At 38.6% G+C, this 19,171-nt stretch overlaps 2 protein-coding genes across 2 annotated transcripts in view; one reads left to right on the top strand and one right to left on the bottom strand.

The window, feature by feature from the left end:
• The first annotated feature begins 351 nt into the window (after positions 1-351).
• Positions 352-10,722, top strand: LOC129411744 (uncharacterized). The gene is made up of 2 exons (XM_055163446.1): positions 352-1,384; positions 10,256-10,722. Exon 1 carries the CDS (start codon positions 368-370, stop codon positions 1,055-1,057), a length of 690 nt encoding a protein of 229 aa, XP_055019421.1. The 5' UTR covers positions 352-367; the 3' UTR covers positions 1,058-1,384; positions 10,256-10,722.
• Positions 5,228-19,171, bottom strand: part of LOC110175083 (uncharacterized) — a 15,678-nt gene continuing 1,734 nt past the window's right edge. The window contains exons 2-5 of the mRNA XM_055163442.1: positions 17,569-17,828; positions 11,201-11,289; positions 11,050-11,128; positions 5,228-7,138 (exon numbers count right to left, since the gene is read on the bottom strand). Coding sequence (XP_055019417.1) covers positions 6,839-7,138; positions 11,050-11,128; positions 11,201-11,289; positions 17,569-17,828 — 728 coding nt within the window. The 3' untranslated portion in view covers positions 5,228-6,838. The remainder of the gene's footprint in view (positions 7,139-11,049; positions 11,129-11,200; positions 11,290-17,568; positions 17,829-19,171) is intronic.

Here is a 19,171-nt window from a genome sequence, read left to right as displayed (position 1 = left end):
TTTGTTTGTACAAGTACATGTCTGACTTTGTGTGTGTGTTAAGACACTTGATTAGTTTAGTTTAATTCTGTTTTGTGCCTTTTTATTTTGTCACTCGATTCTGTTTGTGGGTTTATGCGGTTTTACTTTGGGACACTTTTGATCAATTTTGTTGTGTGTCCCATTTTCGTATCAGCCTACATCCTGTCATTCTTAGTTTTGGTTATTTTATGTACATATTTTAGTATGTTCTGTTAATTTACTCTTTTGCATTCTTGTTAATTAAACATTACTTAATTTATACCATTTTCCAATACTACTGCTATTACTGCTAATTTAAGTAATTAAAGCAAGCAAGACAACAATGGCACCAAAGAAACCAAGTGTTATGGACGAAGAACTGCAGAACATTCAAAAATCCCTAAACTTCATGTCGGATGAGTTGAGCAAAGTAGCTGAGAAACAAGAGAAGCTACTAGCCCTTGTTACTGAAGTTGCCAAACTCAAGAAAATCATCAAGGCAAAAGACGCAATTATCCGAGGACTGGAGCACAGGATCGAGGATTTGGAGCAATATACACGAAGGGAAGATATTATTGTGAGTGGATTACAAACTACCCATCGTAGCTATGCTAGAGCTACAGTGATGAGCATGACAACGGAGAGCGGCGAGGATGCGCCACCGGAGGAGCAACAAACTTTGGAGAGGCAAGTCATCCAATTTCTTGAAAGCAGAAACATAAAAGTTGCACCCGAAAACATAACCGCTTGTCACACGCTCCCGAAGAAACACAAAGACGCAAAACCGACCATCGCTGTGCGCTTTGTCAATAGGAAGCACAAAGTGGAACTGCTGCGTCAGGCTAAGCTGCTAAAAGGCACAGGAGTGTACGTGAATGAACATTTAACAAAAAAGAACGCAGATATAGCCAGGGACGCACGGAATCTTAGAAAACTAAAGAAAATTCAAGCCACATGGACACGGAACGGACAAGTAAAGATCCGGCTCAACGGCACGCCAGAAGAATCTAAAGTTGTCACGATAAGAGATCTCAAAGATTTGGACCCATATAAATGACTATCTTTCTTTCTTTTTTCAAAAATGGGATAATTCCTTACACTCTTTATGAGATGACTTCATTTAGTTTTGAAGAATTTACGTTAACTTTGAAAATGTGCGTGGACACTGGAAGAAGTTTAATTTGGATTAAATACGGATTAAACGGGACTAAATACGGACTAAAAAGAACATGGAAAGTATGTACTGTTGTCACTACAGTGATTGTGGATCACGATTGTCGACATCAAATCCTGAACTGGACAAACATTGTGACTTTAGATATGATTGGGAACAGTGAGGAGCACGCCGTGGCGCACGGATTACGCATTGCCGAAAGGAGAACAGGTGAATACATGAGATGGAAGTTACGACTTTATACACAATGGAACATAACATTTACTTGAATGGAAAATGAACTAGACCCAGAAGTACACTTCTATAATAATCTAGATATAACCTGTGAGTATTACACTGAGAAACAGTTTAAAGAGAAAGTGGAAATGGTTGGTCACTTTTCAGTTATACATTTTAATAGCAGGAGTCTCTGGAAAAATATTTAAAAAAAATGAACGAATTATTGCAGTTGTTTAATAAATTTTGTGTCATAGCTGTATCCGAAACTTGGTTGGATAATGACAAACTTGCTGGGGTGCAAATGGCAGGATATGATTTATTTACAGTAAACAGGAAAGATAAAAAAGGTGGGGGTGTTGCTCTGTATGTGGACTCAGCCCTAACTTGTAAACTTGTTGAAAGCAAATCAATAACTGTGGAAAATATATTAGAATGTGTCACTATTGAGATCGAATTTAAAAAATCCAGAAATGTGCAAGTCACATGTATATACAGAACCCCAGGATCCCCCATAGATAAATTTAATGAAAAAATGCATGATTGGCTCAACACAAATGGGTCCAAAGGAAAAGAACAAATTATATGTGGGGATTTTAACATTAATCTTATGAATGCTTCTGCCCACGAGAAAACAGCAGACTTCATGAACATGATGTACTGTAATATGCTCATCCCAATCATAGATAAACCAAGTAGGATTACCACTGACACTACTACACTGATAGATAATATATTCTCCAGTAAAATTGAAGTTAAAACAATTGGAGGACTCCTGATTAGTGACATATGTGATCACCTTCCAGTTTTTGCAGTTTTTCAGAACTGTAATGAACTGAATTATGATTACAAATCAAAATCATACAAATTCATAAGACGATTAACACCCCAGTCTTTAAATAATTTTAAGGAGGACTTAAACAAACTTAGCTGGAATGATGTGTACAATCAGACTGATCCCAGTGATGCCTATGAAACCTTCTTGTGTAAATATATCAAACTATATGAAAAAAACTGCCCATTGCAAAAAGTAAATGAAAATCAAAACTGTGTTAGAAAGCCTTGGATAACGAAAGGACTAGAAAATGCATGCAAGAAAAAAAATTTAGTATATAAAAGATTTATCCAACTCAGAACAAAGAAATCTGAAATTAAATATAAAAAGTATAAAAATAAATTGATAAGCATCCTGAGAAGTTGTAAAAAGAACTACTTTCACAAATTACTTCAAGAGCAAAGGGAAAATATAAAAGGAACATGGAAAGTGATAAACAGTATTATGGAAATAAGAGACAAAAAACATGATATCCCAAACCACTTTACACATAATAATACCAGACTCGAAACTATAAAAGAGATTGTAGATGGGTTCAATCAGTATTTTGTTAATGTGGGTAATAACTTGGCAAAATCTATAGAAATGCACAGGAACTCTCTTCCATGTAATACAGTCTGTAGAAATCCAAACTCCTTCTATATGAATCCTACAAATGAAAATGAGATAGTTAAAATAGTAACAATTCAAACCAAAAACATCCAAAGATGCAGCTGGCCTAGACATGAACCTAATCAAGAAAACAATAGAGCTCATAGCAGATCCACTGACACATATATGTAATCAGTCATTTAAAATGGGCAAATTTCCAGATAAAATGAAAATAGCAAGAGTGTTTCCAGTATACAAAAATGGGGAAAAAAATATATTTTCAAACTATAGACCAATTTCAATACTCTCTCAATTCTCAAAAATAATAGAAAAAATATTTGTTCATCGATTAGATAAATTCATAGAAAAATATGAGCTCTTAAGTGACCATCAATATGGATTCAGGAAAAATCGTTCCACCTCAATGGCTGTTATGGAATTGGTAGAAAAATGTATCTACAGCAATTGATTCAAAGAAATACAGTGTGGGTATCTTTATTGACCTTAAGAAGGCTTTTGATACCCTCGATCATAATATATTATTGCAAAAATTAGAAAGATATGGACTGCGAGGACCTGTGCATGCCTGGCTACAAAGCTATCTACAAAACCGATACCAGTATGTTGAAATAAATAATAAAAAATCTGTATTGTTGAAAGTAAATTGTGGAATTCCACAGGGCTCGACGCTTGGGCCAAAACTATTTATTATGTATATAAATGATTTATGTTCGGCATCAAAAATGTTCAATTATGTGCTCTTCGCAGATGATACCACCCTCTACTGCTCAGGTGAAGACCAAAGGCAGCTTTTTCAAATGGTGGAGAGGGAGCTGCAGAAAATTAAAGTTTGGTTTGATATGAATAAATTATCGCTAAACATAGAAAAAACTAAATTTATGGTATTTGCAAAGCGAAAAGTACAAAATCATGTACAAATTATGCTCAATAATACACCACTAGAAAGAGTCTTTCAAAATAAATTTTTAGGAATAACCATAGATCATAATTTAAACTGGAAATCACACATAAATACAATTAGGAACAAACTATCCAAAGTGATCGCAATTATATATAAATATAGATATACCCTAGATAAAAACAGTCTTTTTATTATATATAACTCGCTGGTAATGCCCTACATAACCTACGGTATTGAGATTTGGGGCAATACATATAAGACGAATACAAAGCCAATCTTTACCCTACAAAAAAAGGCAATAAGGGCAATCACATTATCAACTTATAACGAACCAACCAATGCATTATTTATAAACCTTCAAACGCTGAAATTTTACGATTTAGTCGGCCTGTACACTCTTAAAATCATGTTCAAAGTAAACAACAATCTCCTGTCGAAATCGTTACAGAACATGTTCAAAATCCGAAAGAGCCGATATGAGCTCAGAGGCACGACCATGTTTATTAAAAAGAAAATCAGAACAAACATTATGAAATTTTGTAAATCTGTTAAAGGGGCGGAGCTCTGGAACAACTGTACAGAAAACCTAAAATTGTGCACCACTTTCTTTCACTTCATAAAGAAGTTTAAATGTTTAACTCTGGACAGATACATGAAATATGAGACTTAGTTTGTGCTGTAATACTTTGTTGTTCTGTTACTGATTAGCTTGTTTCTTCCTGCTGTATTTATGAAGATGAACTGGTGTCAAGATGAAGCTCTGACAAAGGAATAAAGGGTAGGCATAATAAGCTTAAGCTTCAGCCTGCACCTTTTCGGTCTGTATATGTTAAATATGACTGTTTATGAATTTATGTCAAAATATACCTGTGACCGAAATAAATAAATAAATAAAAATAAATAAATAAATAAAAATTATGGCCACTGCCTCAATAAAAATAGACATCTGAATGATGCACTGTATTGTCCTATGCAGTTCTACATTTAAAATCTTTGAACATGCCAGTGTTAAAGGTCCTGTATTATGCAAAACTGACTCTTGTGAACTTACGTCATGTTATAATGCAGTTACCTCCTCAAAACCATACTCAGAGTTGTGTTTTGTTTCATTCACATGTTTGAGTAATCCTGTATTATTAGTCTGTTTACATCTCCACAGCTCAAAATGCTCTGTTCCACCTTGTGATGTCATGGAGTGGTAAAGATTGGCAATTCTAAGTCTGAAATTATCCAAATAATTCTAGTGAATGTGAATGGAGTTTAAGCACAGTGGAGCACTTCCTGTATTACCACATGACATCCCAAGGTGGAACAGAGTGTTTTCTGTTTGAGAGATGAACTGCAGTTTAAAAATGCGAGTTTGTGTATAAAATGTGTGAATGTAACAAAACACAACTCCATGTCTGTTTGTGATGAAGAAAGAACATTATAACAGATCATAAAATAGTGTAATATGAGCTCTTTAAATGTGATAATGTTGCAGACAGGAAAATGTGTAAATGTATTTTATTTACAGAATAAATACTCCAAATACATGAAAGAAGGGAACCAGTAAAGGATAACTTCTATATCCACATCATTCATCTATAACACAACTTTTTTTCCCTTGAAAAATTTGACTAAATCTACCCCTCTGGTAATGAAAGAAAAATCAGCAATGGTGACTGAAATAACTTGAAACTGAGAAAAGCAATATTAAATAAAATAAAAAAAAAAATACAGAAAAATAACCAGTGAAAATCAGACACTGTTTTTGAATTGTTGTTCAGTGGAATCATTTTAAACAAACTAATGAAAATGACCTGGACAAAAATGATGGTACCCCTAGAATAGATAAATAATGTAAATAATTGGACAATAGGACATGTTAAACTTAGGTGTGTCCTCTAATCTGCATCACAGGTGTCTTCAAACTTGTCCTCAGTCAGTCTGTCTGTTTAAAGGGCGACATGTGTCATTGTGCTGTTTGGAGACATGATGGAGACAACACTGAACATGGACCAAAGAAAGAGAAGAGAACTGTGTCAGGAGACTAGAAAGAAAATGATAGACAAGCAGGATAAAGATAAACACAATAAGACCATCTCCAAGCAACGTGATGTTCCTGCGATTACAATTACACATGTTCTTCAGTAGTTTAAGGTCAACCTCCCTGGACACGGCTGCAAGAGGAAAACTGATGACAAATTGAAGAGGCGGATCATACAACTGGTATTCGAAGAGCCCAGAACAATCTCCAGAAAAATTAAATGTGAACTTGAAAGGCAAGGTACATCAGTGTCAGATCGCACCATCTGTCACAGTTTGAGCCAAAGTGGACTTCATGTGAGGACACCACTGCTGAGAGCAAATCATAAAAAAGTGTGACTGGAATTTGCTACAGTGCATATTAACAAGCCACAAAGCTTCTGGGAGAATGTCCTTTGGACAGATGAGACAAAACTGCAGCTCTTTGGCAAGACACATCAGCTCTATGTTCACAGATGCAAAAATGAAGCACACTAAGAAAAGAACACTGTCCCCACTGTGAAGCACGGAGGAGGCTTGGTTTTGTTTTGGGGCTGTTTTGCTGCATCTGGCACAAGGTGTCTTGAATCTGTGCATGGTACAATGAAATCTCAAAACTATCAAGGTATTTTTGAACGAAATGTGTTGCCTAGTGTCAGAAAGCTTGGTCTCAGTTGTAGGTCATGGGTCTTCCAACAGGATAATGACCCAGAACATACAGCTAAAAACACCCAAGAATGGATAAGAACAAAACACTGGACTGTTCTGAAATGGTCTTCTTTGAGCCAAGATCCCCAATTCTATTGAACATCTGTGAAATGAGCTGAAACATGCTGTCCTTCAAACCTGAGACAACTAGAGCAGTTTGCTCACGTGGTGTGGGAAATATTAAGTTAAGGGTACCATCATTTTTGTCCAGGCCAGTTTCATTACTTTGTTTTTCTTAATGATTCTATTTAACCACATGATTTATGTGTGATATGTATTATCACTTTTATCAGTTTCAAGTTATTTCAGTGATAATTGTTGATTTTTCTTTCATTGCCAGACAGGTACCAACAATTTTGTCCACATCTGTATATTCAAATGCACTTCACTCATCATCCATGATTTCCTTCACATTAGAATAAACTTCTTCTTGCTGCTCTGGGACACTTTCTTTCATCATGGCCGTCTCCTCTTTGTCCTCTGAGATTTCTTCGCTCACTTCATCCATGTCTTGCCTCGGCTCAGTTGTTTCTCTTTTGATTTCTGCATACTCAGTCTTGGTTGTCTCATCTTCTCCTCTCTTCCTCTGTTTTGTTGGTGTTATAGCAGAGAAGTTGATGCTTGCGTAATGTAATTCTGCTGGTTCAGTGTCAGCTTTGGACAGTTCTGCAGTGTCATAGTTGAGCTGTGAATTACAAAAGAATAAAAAAACATTCGTATGTAAATGCTTTTTAAACACAAAACTCAAAGAAGGCATCATTAAAGCTTATCTCAGACTACCCTTACATTCTGTTGTAGTGAAAGCCTTTGAAAAGCCAAACAGAACCAGTAACAAAAGACACAATGTAGTTTGTAGAGAAAATCTATTAGATCTATACCTTATTCAACTAGGTAAAGTTGATTCAGGGCACTTTAGTTTGGTTAATTAACTATGTGAAAATTTCCCCTCCATCAAATGCAAACCTACACAAAAACTATGTCAATCGTTTGTGCTTTGTTTGTGCTGCAAAAAAAGTTTTGTTTGTGCTGCTTTAGTTTTTCAAATATTAATGATTTTCAGGTCAAATTTGGGTCAGTTAGCCCCCAGGAAGCTTAAAAATGCTTTAAATGGCCCAAAATGGCATCAATCGTTTGTGTTTCGTTTGTGCTGTTTTGTGATGCTTTTATTTGTGCTATTATGGTTCTTAAGATATTAACTATTATTCCACCCCTGGACAGAAGTGACATGGGGCAGAAAATCATGTAATGTAATCAGCAGAAAAAAAGAAAAAAAAGAATTTATGTAATAGTTTGCAATTTTTTTGCACATTTTAACATAATAATAATAACAATAATAATAATAATAATAATAATAATAATAATAATAATATAACAATAACAAAACCATAATAGCTAATATATTAAGAACCACAATAGCATAAACAAAACCTTTCGCAGTACAAAACAGCACAAATAAAGCACAAACGATTTTGGGCTGTTTTAGAGCATTTTTTAAGATTCCTGGGGGGATGACCTCAATTTAACCAATAAAGAAGTCATTAATATCTCAAAAACTAAACCAGCACAAGCAAAACTTTTTGCAGCACAAACGAAGCACAAATGATTTACATAGTTTTTGTGTAGGTTTGCGTCAGTAGTGGAGATTTTTTTAAGTGGGGGTATGCAATTCATAACATCATCGATTTGATGAATACTGCCAGCCCAGTAAAAATCTGTAATATTTGTTGTTTTTTTTTTACTCAAAATGATGCAGAATCATGTCATTAACATTAATGCCATTCATAATTACCTACAAGACATAAATCATAGGCTACAACACATGAACCAGGACTAAACCAGAACTGAACCAAAACTGGATCAGGACTAAACCCAGGTCTAAAACAGGACTAAACCAGGACTGATCTTGGACTTGAGAGAGAAAAGGAGAACCCTGAGCCCGTGGAGCAGGGTGTATGCAAAGTGCATTCGGGCTACAGTTGCACTGAGCCCCTGGGGTGTGGAGCTCTGCGCCGGTCCTTCCTCCTGCGGTCACCTGACTACACGGGCGCCCCTCCGGACCCATCCGAACACTCAGTCCTGGTTCAGTTTTGGTTCAGTTCTGGTTTAGACCTGGTTTAGTCCTGGTTTAGTCTTCCTGGTTCAGTCCTGGTTCAGTCCTGATCCCCTCATGTCTCAGGTCAGTATAGGACAGTACTACAGATCTTGAGCTTATGCAGGTTGTTTTCACCATTGATAATAGCTCCAGTTTGACATTTAAGTTGTAGCTATTTTGTATTTGTTACATTTTTATATCACACATCAGGAGAAGTGGGTGGACGGCATACCCTCACGTATCACACCCACTACACCCCTGGTTTGTGTTTGATGGGGGACCAACTCCATGCAGGTCAGTTAACTTCTTCTAATGGGGACTAAAGTCTCGCCAAACTTCAGCTGAAACAAACCGAATCAAGAGAAAATATAATATATCCCTCGCCTGACATGCCGCTCCTTCGCAAATAGTGCGGCTTGCTCATTTGCCAAAGGAAAGATCCCTACCCAGTCTAGTACTTGTCAGCAAAAGTTAAGATGTATCAGATTTTACAAACATAACTGACATATGCACTGCACACTGGACCATTGGGGGCAGCTGACGAGGAATCAGAGCAGGAGACAAAGGCTACGTTCAGACTGCAGCGCTTAACGCTCAATTCCAATTTTTTTGTGAAATCAGATTTTTTGCGAGGTCGTTCACATTTCCAATTAAATGCGACTTGTATGTGACTCCAGTGTGAACATAAAAAAACACGAAAGTGTCCCGCATGCGCAATGGACGACACGATGATGTGAACTGCAGCAAGCGTGATCTGTGTTTACGGAAGTAAACGTGAGCATTGAGCACTTGGCGGTTTTAAAAGTTTCTTTTGTACTGGAGCCAGAACATGAACAACTTACTTGTTTTAAGGAGGAGATTGAGAAGGAGAAGGACAAGGTTTTTGGCCATGGCATTTTGTGGGACAGCGGCAGCAACGTCCGTTGAAAGGAACGTGTGGGTGCACAAATGTAGCCAAGAGTGGTCAGTGACATGGAGTTCATTAACAATTTTCGCCTACTTCAGTGCAGAATAGTGACGTTTGTGGTTTGTTGATAACGTGTAGGTGGATGAAAACACTTTGGACGTTCAGACTGAAGTCACATGTCAAAAGATCAGGTATGTATCGGTTTCAGGAGCACATATTCAAGTGTCCTGGGTCGCATTTGAAAAAATCGGATCTGTATCGTTCAGACTGTTATTAAAAGATCAGGTACATTATTATATATTATATTATGAATTGGAGTTTTTTAATGGTGTGACAGTGTTCCAATGTAAGTCAATGGGAGCCAGGATCAGTAGGAGTCTGAAGCGCCTGTATGCGAACTTCCTACATACAACACGGAGACTAGCGCGTTAGCTATGTCCATTTATATATCCTCACCACAACAGCTCAAACTAACCGAACTCGCAGGTGTGAAAGGTCCGTGTACCATCCGCTCTTTTGAATTTCAATTAAGAATGAAAAACAATAACATGGGAAACAGTTTGTTATTTAAATTTTTCTGTTTTAGTGTCAAAAAACAACAACATAAAAAAAAAAAAAAAAACGATTTTGACCTCTATTTTCAATATTTAATTTGAAGTTTATTTCAGATAACACTAATCAAAAAACAGTCTCTGTGCCTATTTCAATTTTGATATTTTATTGTCTCTGATTTATATGACCTGGGAGTACTGCTACAGTGTCAACCGTGGATCTATAATAAAAACTTTTTTTTTTTTTTATAGTTCTATGGTATCAACTGAACAAAGGAGAGTTTATCGCTGCTTCCCATTTGTCGTCATGACAATTATTTTCTAGTACACGGAAGTAAATGCATCGCTATAAAAGAAGAGGAAATGTTTGTCTATGAAATTGCAAGGATTTTTCAGGTAAGTCCCTCTAGCAGCAGAACTTTTTTTGAAATGAAATATTGGAAATACAGGTCGAAATCATTTTTTAAATTTTTATTTTTTTTTCTTTTGACAGTAAAAAACATTTCCCGTTTTATTGTTTTTTTGTTCTTAATTGAAATTCAAAATAATGAACAGTACATGGACCATGAAACTCCCCTCAGAATAGCCATTATAGGAAGAAGTAATAGCCTATTGAACATTAATCAGCTCCTGAGGACATCCTTTTTCATAGAGTACAAAACCCATTCTATTAGGGGTGCTGGTAGATCTAAAAAGCAATCGTGGACCAAAATGTACAAACTCACATAAACTCTAGAAAATAAAGAGCTGGTCCTGTGTTTTTATGTAAACACAATTCCACAAAAAAAAAAAAAAAAAAAAAAAAAAAAAACATAAACACGTCATAAACTGGTTTCGAATCATACATGACTTGAACTCCCTCTGTCAATCTCCACTAGCTCCCATCAAACTTCTGATTCCTAATAACAGGGCGACTGCATCAAAACTTTGCATGCCTTCAAAAGATTGTTAACATCCCAAAAACAAAAATATTAAATGCTATTTAGGTTCTGCTATGACAAATTAAAACAAAAAACAAAAACAAAAAAAAACTAAAAAAAAATTACCTCTGGTTCCTCCTGGTCATTCACCATTTCCAAAGTCTCAGTCATATCACCAGCTTGTAAATCATTGTTCTGTTTCCTCCTGAAAATAAAAGACTTGTTAGTATTTATGAGGAAAAAGGCTCTCTACATTCACGAGTTACTGTTACTGTACCTGTGGCATTTGAAGACCAAACAGCACAGAACAGCTGCCAGTAGAAACCCACTTAGAAAGCCAATTATGACTTCAAGCTTGGAGACAGTCTGGATTATTTGCTCAGGAGTAACTGCAAACACATAAAAAAACATACTTTCTTTGTATTGTTATCAGCCTGGGGAATTACTATGGGGAAAAATACGTTTAAATAATCATGAACATTCCCTAATATGTTAAACCTGCACTATGTAACTTTTTTCTATGGATATGTCATTGCTCTGCCTGGAATGTTCCACAGTATGACATTAAACAGATCTACCTTACATTTATTCCGTTACAGGCGATTTTATAGCTCAAAAATACTTTAAAAAAACAGGCATTCTGACTGTGGGCGGGGTTGCCTCTCCACAGATCTGACCTGTAACTTGGTCTGGTTTAGTCTCCATGAAGATAGAAACATTCCAGACGAAGCAAAAACATCTCCATGGCGACTAGAAAAGTTACACAATGCACCTTTAGAAAAAACACCATTAGTTTAGTCGCAAATATTTTTCATCATTTAATGTTTACTTTCACTTTAAAAACAGCATTGAAAACCATTTTTGCAGTAACTAGTATCTTGAGAATACATATTCTTATTTATAACCTATGTGATAATTTAACATTATTGTCCAAAAAAGGTGGTTTAAGCATTAATTTAGTTCTCAGTCTCGTTTACATGTCAGCCATTTTATGACATGCGCAGTACTCGGCTCCAGGGTTGACTTAAGCTTGGTTCCATATCCAGAAATGTTGGTTCTAGGGATGTTAATAATCTGGCAAAGTTTCATGCTTGTAATATAAAAGTGAACAATTGGGCACTTTTTTGGTCCTTAACAGCTCCCCTAATGTAAAACATTCCAGACGAAGCAATAACATCTCCATGGAGAAAAGCATTTGATGGATCTTCTACCGGGAAAGTTACAGAATGCACTTTTAATGTGAGTACACAGTTTTAATGAATGCAGTTTGAAGGCAGATATTATTTGAATGCGTCTGGAGATGATTTATGGTAGGGCTGTAGTGACTAAAGGAATTCTTGGTCGACAACAGACATGCCCTGCAAATCAATTAATCAACTAAGAAGAGAGTGTGGTAAAAACTCTTAAAACATTACGTATCTCTATGTATCTAACCCAGACTTCACTGACAAGGCCACAACTTATTCAAGCAAAAACAACTGTTTATGGAGAAACCTGTGACTCATGAGTATTGTGTTTGACTGACATTTGTCTTATTGGTCATGTTGTTGCTGGATTATATTTTAGAGCAGTGTTTCTCAAACTTTTTTTTTTTTCTGAGGACCCATATTTTAAAAGTCACAAACCTCCATGAGCCAAGTTAACACATGTTATGTGTAAATCACAAAATAAAGGTAGATGTGACCATTATTGAACATTAATGAGGATATTTTATTGTTAAGTGATTGTGTCTCTCCTCATATGGAAAAGGTATAGACAAATTATACACCATTTTAACATGTTTTATCTGAATGCTAAAAGATTTGTATATGACAGTGAAAACAGTTGCAAGATCTTTGATAAATATGAGCAGCATGAAACATATAAAACTTTGTAACCTGCAAGGGCTGAATATGACACTAATCCCACAGATGCAGGCATAGTGAACAGATGTTTCTGTACATTATGCCCGCCACTTAGTTATGTCACTCCATGTATGATTTCCCTGCCAGCATCTTATACCCTGTAGTTCTGTGCTGGATTATCTCAGGAGCCTCTTTGCACAGTCGACACTGTGGGTCTTGTCTGGTGTGGTAGATCTGGGCCTCTATTGCTCGAGTGCCCAGGGCCTGCTCCTGAGCAGCCAGGATCAGTGCCTCTGTGCTGTCCTTCAGACCAGCCCTCTCAAGCCATTGGTAGGATTTCTTGATATCAGCCACTTCAGTTATGTTCTGGTGGTTCGCCCCATGTAGGGGCTTGTCCTGCCATGATGGTCCCTCCAGCACCTCTTCCTCTGGACCCCACTGTCTGAGACATTCTCTGAGCACCTCATCTGTCGGGGTCTTGTCCTTGATGTACTCAAGGAGCTTGGATGTTTCATCCTGGACAGTGGTTCCCACACTCACTAGTCCTCGGCCTCCTTCCATACTTCCGGCCTGCGTACAGTCTCAGGGTGCTGGATTTGTGATGAAACTCTCCATGCATGGTCAGGAGCTTTCATGTCTTAACATCTGTGGCCTGTATCTCCTCCTTTGGCCAACTTATGATTCCTGGGTATCTGATCATTGGCAGGGCGTAGCTGTTTATTGCCTGCGCCTTATTCTTGCCATTGAGCTGCTTCTTAGGACTTGTCTCACTCTTTGCAGGTATTTGGCTGTAGCCACTTTCCTTTTTGCCTCTTCAAGGTACTTGTAACTGTCCTCAACATCTCCTATTGTTCTCCTTCAAGGTAGCTGCTGGTTAGCTCAGTTGGTAAGTCACTAGGCTTTTACATGGGTCACCTGGGTTCAAATCCCCACTCTCAGTTTTTTTATATATATATTTTTATATATAAACATATAATTAAAGAATACAAACATTACATGGAACATACAAAGAAAATGTAGTTTATCATGCACAATACCTGTAAATGCCATGCAAAATGCTCACTTTATCTTTACTAGTTTTTCATAATGTAGTTGTATGAGAAAAATGCAAAAGGAGCCACTTTCAGGAGTAAACCATACAGTACATGGCACATATCAACCTTATATAAAGATTTACTACCAAGACAGTGGTAAATTCTTAATTTTTTTTTTCAGTTTTTTTTTTTCCATATGGGTCTGAACAATTAGTATTACTCAAGTTTTAAACAATGAAAAACAATAATTGAACCAGTAATAAAAGGATCCATAAGTCGCCTATTTGGACATTACACATAGCCCATTTCTTTTTCTTTTCAACATTCAGTGGAACCAGCAATATTGGAACAAAATAGTCAATAAAATAATTACAAAAAGATAAATTATACAAAACATTAACTTAACATTTCAACTCTAATGAGATAGGTGGGCCTGTCTGCGTTTTTGTAGCGCATTCCTGTCCAGGGTGCAAGAGGAAAGCGCAACACGCATATCAGGCACAGCATTCAGTCTGATTTTGTGCTTTGTTTTTTTTATGAGCACAGAAAATGCCAATGCCACACAAAAATGTAGTAATGAAAGAAATAAGCTTGGAAATACTGGCCCTACTGAGGACAGGAATTTCACGCACTCTCTCATGTGTCAGAACTGTATATTTCAGACCTACATGCAGATCGTGATAAGGCGACCCAAAAAGAATCCTTCGAGACCCCCCTGAGGGTCAGGACCCAGTCTTTGGGAAAAAGTGTTTTAGAGGATAATAATTCTGATGAATTTGATAATCATACATTTTAAAGGATATTGATACACATACATTTGAGTATTTTTTAGAAGATAATGATGAAATTTGAAATTATAGATATTTAATGAATTTTGACAGTTTTAAATGTTTAATGATAAATTGGACAGTGGTTATTTTAAGGAGACACGATGATGTTGTTAGAAGTGGTTTTGTGTAAAGTCTCTTTAATGTCTTTTGTACCTGCCTAAGGACTGTAGATGAAAAGTATCTTGTAGCTAAATCTGGCACAGACCATATTTTCTCTCTGAGATTATTGTTTTCTGTGCACTGTCCATGTTTTAAATGATTGATTGATTGCATTTATATAGTGCCTTTCAAGATACCCAAAGCGCTTCACAGTTCATTATTCAGTCACTCCACACTCAGTGGTGGTAAGCTACTATTGTAGCCACAGCTGCCCTGGAGTAGACCAACGGAAGCGAGGCTGCCAATATGCGCCATCGGCCCCTCCGACCACCACTATCACTCACGCATACACCACTTTCATACTAGGCAATGTGGGTGAAGTGTCTTGCCTAAGGACACAACGACAGTTTTTGCCACTGGAAGAAATCTTCCTTAATATCCTTTTATATATTAATACCAAATAACACCAGATCTTCAGCTAACTCACTCCTCCTTTATGCTGTTGTCCCATATAAATCCTTATTATGTACATCCAATAAGTTGTCTACTTTACAGAAATTTACTAACACACCATCGACCAATCAATCTAAAAGCCCGCCCTCATTTATGGACTTAAAACTGCTCAAGATTTCTACCTGTAACACAACAACCCTGAGAAAATTTAATGAAGCTAAATGCTTCATTAAAGCGGAAATGGCGCAAGTCAAACCTCCAGGTTCATTATGAGATTTACAGAGGAACTATGCATATGTACAACTACACTTTGAGTAAAACAAGAGAGAAGTATTTTTCGGACATTATTGGTAATTGCAGTAACAACTCCCGTGTCCTGTTTGCAACAGTGAACAGATTAACAAACCCTCCAGCTCCACTGCCATTAGAACTAATTTCCACATCTAAATGTAATGAGTTTGCAGTTTTCTTTAATGACAAAGTTCAGGGCATCAAAAATGCCATCAATTCCACAACACAAATAACAAGCATGCAGCCACAGAGACACTTAGAGCTGAATCACTTTGCACCTGTAACTGACAAAACTGTTTTAGAGATTGTTACCAGTCTGAGTTCATCTACTTGCTGCCTGGACATGTTACCCACTAGATTTCTAAAGTCTGTCCTCAACAGTTTACTTTCACCACTCACTCACATAGTTAACATGTCACTTCAATCTGGAACATTCCCAAACGTGTTGAAAACTGCGGTCATTAAGCCTCTCCTAAAGAAGAGCAGTCTTGATGCCACAGTACTGAACAATTTCCGACCCATCTCAAATCTGCCGTTTTTTGGCAAAGTCCTTGAAAAAGCTGTTTACCAACAGCTTACGAACTTTCTCCAAATGAACAACTCCTTTGATGTTTTCCAGTCAGGTTTTAGAGCCCACCACAGCACTGAGACTGCTCTTATCAAGGTGACAAATGACATCCGCCTGAACACTGATGCAGGCAAAGTCTCAGTCTTGATCCTGTTAGATCTGAGTGCTGCTTTTGACACTGTCGATCATGGGATCCTCTTACAGAGACTAGAGGACTGGGTGGGCATCTCTGGTACTGCACTAAACTGGTTCAAGTCCTATCTAGAAGACAGGAAGTATTTTGTTGAAATTGGAAACTGTGTCTCAGATCACATGGCCCTGACCTGTGGGGTGCCTCAGGGGTCAATCCTGGGCCCCCTGTTGTTCAATCTCTACATGCTGCCATTAGGCCAGTTAATAAGCAGCAATAACGTGTCCTACCACAATTATGCAGATGACACTCAGATCTACGTCTCTCTGGCAGCAGGAGACTATGGACCAGTGGAGTCACTTGGTCACTGCATCCAACAGATCAGTGTGTGGATGCAAAACAACTTTCTCCAGCTAAACTCTGACAAGACTGAAGTCATAGTGTTTGGTCCACAGAAACAAAGGGACAGTGTCAGCAGTCACCTCCAGTCTCTCTCTCTAAAACCTTCAAATCAGGCAAGAAATCTAGGGGTAATAATGGACTCAGACTTGAACTTTAACAGTCCACATAAAATCAATAACATCTGCAGCCTTTTACCATCTAAAAAACATAGCGAAAATCAAAAGTTTACTGTCTAAAACAGACTTGGAGAAACTTATCCATGCGTTTGTCTCCAGTAGGTTAGACTACTGTAATGGTCTGCTCACTGGTCTCTCCAAACGAGCTGTGAGACGCTGCAGAACATCCAGAACGCTGCAGCTCGGGTCCTTACTCGAACTAGGAAGTACGAGCACATAAGTCCTGTGCTCAGGTCTCTGCACTGGCTTCCTGTGCCTCAGAGAATAGACTTTAAAGCAGCTCTGCTTGTGTACAAGTCTCTCCATGGCTGAGCACCAAAGTACATCTGTGACATGTTAGTGTCATATGAACCATCTCGCACTCTGAGGAGCTCAGGGACCGGCCTCCTGCTGGTGCCCAGAGTCACGACTAAACAAGGGGAGTCAGCGTTTCAGGTTCATGCAGCTAAAACCTGGAACAGTCTTCCTGAACATGTGAGACAGACTCTTCTGTGATGCTGTTTAAAGCCAGGCTCAAAACATTTCTGTTTAACTGTGCAAATAACTGAAAGATTTTCATTCCGCACTCTTCTCTCCAATTTATGTCTCTCTTTTTTAATTTTAATCTTCATGATTATTTATGTTTTTGATTTGTTTTTATTATGATTTGAATGTATTTCTTATTCTGTAAAGCACTTTGAATTACTTTGTGTACGAATTGTGCTATACAAATAAACTTACCTTGCCTTGCCTTGCCTAAATGCAACTTTATGTTCTTGTTAAGAAAACTGTTACTTTTTGCATAACATTACTCCTTTAAAAACAACAAAGCTGCATACCTGAGGGGTTTGCTGTGTCAGTGATGATGGAGGGTGTGAAATCCTCCTGGACGTGTCCTGCTCTGTTGCTGCTCTCACACATTGGACTTGTGTTCTGTTGAGTCCTCTCCCTCTGAGGACGAAGCTGCTGTTGACTGTGTCTCCTGTCACCACGGTAACCAGTGAGTACTCAGACTGGTCCTGGAGCAGAGTCCATGTGACAGAGGGGACAGGAGAGGCCCGAGTCACACACACACACACACGCACGCACGCACACACACCTCAGGACCTCCCCGTTATACACACAGCCAGAGGAGTTCACAATGTGGGGCTTCCCTGGAAAATAAAATGAGTAAAAAATAAACAGAGCATCAATATGAAGTGACTGGACTTTGTTGAAACTGTAAAATTAATGAGATAGAGAGAATACTTGGATTAAACCATGGTGAGAAACATTAGCCAGGCTTGCTAGGTACAATTTCTCTGCATAAGTGTAATGTATATTTGACTGCCCCAGCACTACCCTTTGATTAGAGAAATTTGTCACCCGCATATGACCCATGATCAAAATCATTCCATTCCATTTTCTTCTGCTTATCTGGGGCCTTGTCGCGGGGGCAGCAGTCTGAGCAGGGCCTCTCAGACTTCCCTCTCCACACACACTTCCTCCAGCTCCTTCGGGCGGATCCCGAGGTGTTCCCAGGCCAGCCAGGAGACATAGTCCCTCCAGCGTGTCCTAGGTCTTCCCCGGGGCCTCCTTCCGGTGGGACGTGCCAGGAACACCTCTCCAGGGAGGCGCCCAGGAGGCATCCGGAACAGATGCCCGAGCCACCTCAGCTGGCTCCTCTGGCTGGCTGTGGAGGGACTGCGGCTCTACTTCAAGCTTCTCCCGTGTGATTGAGCTCCTCACCCTATCTCTATGGGAGCACCAAGCCACCCTGCAGAGGAAACGCATTTCGAGCGCTTGTATCCGCGATCTTGTCCTTTCGGTCATTAACCAGAGCTCATGACCATAGGTGAGAGTAGGAACGTAGATTGACCGGTAAATCGAGATCTTTGCCTTTCGGCTCAGCTCCCTCTTCACCACAGCGGTCCAATACAGCGACCGCATCACTGCAGACGCTGTCAATCTCACATTCTGTCCTTCCCTCACTCGTGAACAAGACCCCGAGATACTTGAACTCGTCCACATGAGGCAGGAACTCTCCACCCACCCGGAGAGGACAAGCCACCTTTTTCCGGTCGAGAACCATGGCCTTGGACTTGGAAGAGCTTCATCCCAGCCACTTCACACTCACTTCACACTCGGCTGCAACCTGCCCCAGTGCACATTGCAGGTCCTGGTTTGATGAAGCCAACAGAACAACATCATCTTCGAACAGCAGAGATAAGATCCTGTGGTCACCTGACTGCGCCTAGAAATTCTGTCCATAAAAACAATGAACAGAACCGGTGACAAAAGGCAGCCCTATCAGAGTCCAACATGCACCGGGAACAGGTCTGACTTACTGCCGGCAATGCGAACACAGCTCCTGCTCCGGTCATACAGGGACCGGACAGCCCTTAGCAACGAACCCCGGACCCCATACTCCCAGACAGCACCCCCCACAGGACACCACAAGGA

The sequence above is a fragment of the Boleophthalmus pectinirostris genome, unplaced genomic scaffold, assembly GCF_026225935.1.
Source record: "Boleophthalmus pectinirostris isolate CB_2022bp ecotype Guang Dong unplaced genomic scaffold, ASM2622593v1 HiC_scaffold_6, whole genome shotgun sequence".
NCBI classification, from domain to species: domain Eukaryota; kingdom Metazoa; phylum Chordata; class Actinopteri; order Gobiiformes; family Gobiidae; genus Boleophthalmus; species Boleophthalmus pectinirostris.
The sequence above is the reverse complement of the archived record's forward strand: the minus strand, read 5'-3'. Positions and strand labels throughout refer to the sequence as shown.